At 34.2% G+C, this 3,156-nt stretch overlaps 1 protein-coding gene across 1 annotated transcript; it reads right to left on the reverse strand.

Moving 5' to 3' along the window:
- Positions 1–829: 829 nt before the first annotated feature.
- LOC108973011 lies at positions 830–1,807 on the reverse strand. Its single transcript, XM_018940000.1, has one exon. The coding sequence runs from the start codon at positions 1,574–1,576 to the stop codon at positions 830–832; it is 747 nt and encodes a 248-aa protein (XP_018795545.1). The 5' UTR covers positions 1,577–1,807.
- Between the last annotated feature and the right edge of the window lie 1,349 nt (positions 1,808–3,156).

Below are 3,156 nucleotides of genomic sequence, written 5' to 3' on the forward strand. Positions count from 1 at the left end.
CTTTTTTAAAAATTGAAAATGGGCGTGGCGTCGCCCACTTATGGACCAAAAAGCCGTATCTCAGGAAGTACTCGACCGATTTCAATGAAATTCGGTATATAATATTTTCTTAACACCCTGATGACATGTACCAAATATGGATGAATCTCGATTATCACTTTATCATGCGAGAGTATAAAATGTTCGGTGACACCCGAACTTAGCCCTTCCTTACTTGTTTTTATTTAAAATTTCTTGACCATCGGCTTGTGAAGGCTTGCTATTTATTATTAGCTTTTTCTGTGTTAACAATTTCTTTTTATTATCGGCTTATTAAGGACAGAGACTCGACACCTAGGGATGGCAAACATTTTTTTTAATCGATTTAATAATCAAATGATTAATTGCAAGATATAAAAAAAATAAATTTTTTAAAATCGATTAATTGATTAATTTCAATGTTTCAAATAATACTAAATTGCATAAAGACCACCACCAAGTTTCAGCGCCGAATCTTGTATTATAATGCTTTATCACACAGTCCCAGACATATCCTAAAAGAGAAAATGGCCTAGTATATTTGAAGTTAAGTAGCACAATAACATTAAATTTTTCAAACTGCGTACAGCAATCTTAAAGTAAAAGAATTGCCTCTTGCTTGAAAGACTATGTTTTGCAACTTTGCGTAAAAATAAAACCAATAAAATATAGGAGATATATTCTTATTTCAGACTTTCAAATTATGTTGTTATATACACAAAAACAAAAACGGAAATAAAATTAAAATATCGTGTAACAAATTCATTTGTCTTAGCATAAATGAAAATATATTCATTGAAGTCAAGAAAATTTATTCTCTGTTCAATCGAGTTTGAAGAAAAAGCAATTTCGATAAATGTTTTGTTGTCAAACGATTGCGTTTTTCGGTCGCAGTTGCACCCGCTTTTGAGAAAAGCCGCTCAGCTGGTACTGAGGTACCAAGTAGATGACAATACTTTTTTGAAAGTCCGTACAGTTTTGGGACAACGGTTTTCATTTCTTCCCAATCATCAATAGTGTTTCGACTTAGTTCGAATACCTGACAATTCAAATAAAATCTCAATTCATCTTGTGGAGATGTAAAATCGTTATCCTTCCTCCTTCTTTTGTGCACTAGAGTTTTGTGAGGAGCCCAGAGGTCAAACTCATTCTCTACCGATTCCACAGTATCATCTGCAACTGTTATTTCTGCGGACAACGCTAATGGATCTTTGAAATGAATTTCTTTGAATCTCGGGTCGAGTAATGTTGATGCAGCTAGCAAAAGGGAATGTTCGATGTAGCCCGATGCAGCGATCAACTTATTTAACACGGCATCTTTCAGTTCTTCAGCGCCTGGCGGTTTAGCTGCTATGCTCACTATTTGTTCCCGACCACAGTGAACTAATGGAATCACTTGACTTAACCGTGCTCGTTGTTCACCACTTAGTAGTACAGTCATGGCCTCTAATGGTCTCAATATACTGAGTATTTCCATATCATCTTTTTCCTTAGACGTGATCATTACCAGCTCGTCAGAATAGTTGAGGAGTATTTGGTTAATAATATATATGAACATAGTTTAATGAAACGTTCAAGCATGTAGTAGGTCGAATTCCAACGTGTTTGTCCAACGTCCAAAATTGTCTTTAGCATTTTGCGTTGAGCTAGCGGCAGCAGCTTGCATATTGATAATGATGTACTTCTTTTACGATGTTTGCACCATTGTCGGTCACTACAACCATTACTTGTTTTTCGTCAATAGAAAAGTCTATTGAAAGCAGCAATGAGAACTTCGGAAATATGTGATGCAGTATGGTCTTCGGTTAATTTATAAATGCTAATTGTCCCAATAAATTGCTTCGTCCCATTTACACCATGAGTGGTCACATCAAGCATGCTATTCATTTCTACATCAGTCCAGATATCTGTCGTTAAACTCAAATATGAAAAAGGTTTTAGCATCGCTACACTTTTTGCTTTTTCTTCATCGTACATTTTTTCAATGTGAGCCTTGATGGTATTTCTTGTTGGGACTTTGTAAAGAGGAAAATGATGCTTCATGAAACTTAAGAAGCCTTTAAAAAACAAATGAACAAAAAGCGTCATTAATTATCAATTTGTTATGTAATGTCTTTTAATATACCTTCAACAAACTCAAAAGTTAGATTATCCTTGATAACCATTTCCACTATTCCATGCTGTAGCTTTTGGTTCTTTGAACCATGAAGCGAGAAGTTTTCAATATTTGAAATACTTTAAAAATGAGGGGTTGAGGGTTTTTACTGCTACAGCTGGGTAGCTCTCTCATGCTGCCTTCATTCGGTTTCTTACTGCTGAAGCTTGGCCCCTCACTTAAAGGGCTTTCATTAATTGGTTTGCTCCTGCAACTCGGCATTTCAATCAATTTACTCCTAGATTGCAGAGTCTAATTTGTACACATATATTTATATATAACTAGAAGAAATTTAAAATGTAATACCGATTGCTCCAACTTACCACCAATTTGCAGCCTACAGTTGCATGCGTTAATTTTAAATGCTGCAACATATTTGAATAAAATCAATATTATGAAGTATATTTCATCTTGAAATGTTGTATGAAACTTATCAATCATCAAAAAGATTCTCTAAACCACAAAGAAAATATTTATATTACTACACACATACATGCATACATAATCCGCACAAAGCTTATTTTCTTTGTTTATTCTCTCTTGCTCTTCTAATATGGATCATTCACAATGCGTAACTATTTGTCAGAGTTACTTGAAGAAATAATGTATTTTTTTTTTCTTGAGCAATTACTTGAGAGCTGGATACCAACCTTTAACTGTAAATGCAGTGTTACCAGACATTCATTTGTTGATATTAAACTACGTTGACATATTAGAATTTAACTATGTTTACAACGTTTCCAGTACCCTTGTACGCTAACTTATGTAGATGAACATAAAATGTATTAAATCTCAAAATGCTGTTTGCGATTATTTCGCAATTACTCGAGTAATAGCCGAGTAATTAGAAAACGTGTTTCGATGTAATTAAAATTGAATGAAAATAATCGATTAATTTATTCAAATGATTAATCGTTGTTATCCCTATCCACACCTGCCTCTAATGTGACCAGAATGCTCTGTCAAAAACATGCCCTGAGGTC

The sequence above is a fragment of the Bactrocera latifrons genome, unplaced genomic scaffold (assembly GCF_001853355.1).
Source record: "Bactrocera latifrons isolate USDA-ARS-PBARC rearing strain unplaced genomic scaffold, ASM185335v1 scaffold_45, whole genome shotgun sequence".
NCBI classification, from domain to species: Eukaryota; Metazoa; Arthropoda; class Insecta; order Diptera; family Tephritidae; genus Bactrocera; species Bactrocera latifrons.

Bases quoted from the DNA above. Each gene is read 5' to 3' on its own strand.
- LOC108973011 (XM_018940000.1), bottom strand. From the start codon at position 1,576: ATGTTCATATATATTATTAACCAAATACTCCTCAACTATTCTGACGAG.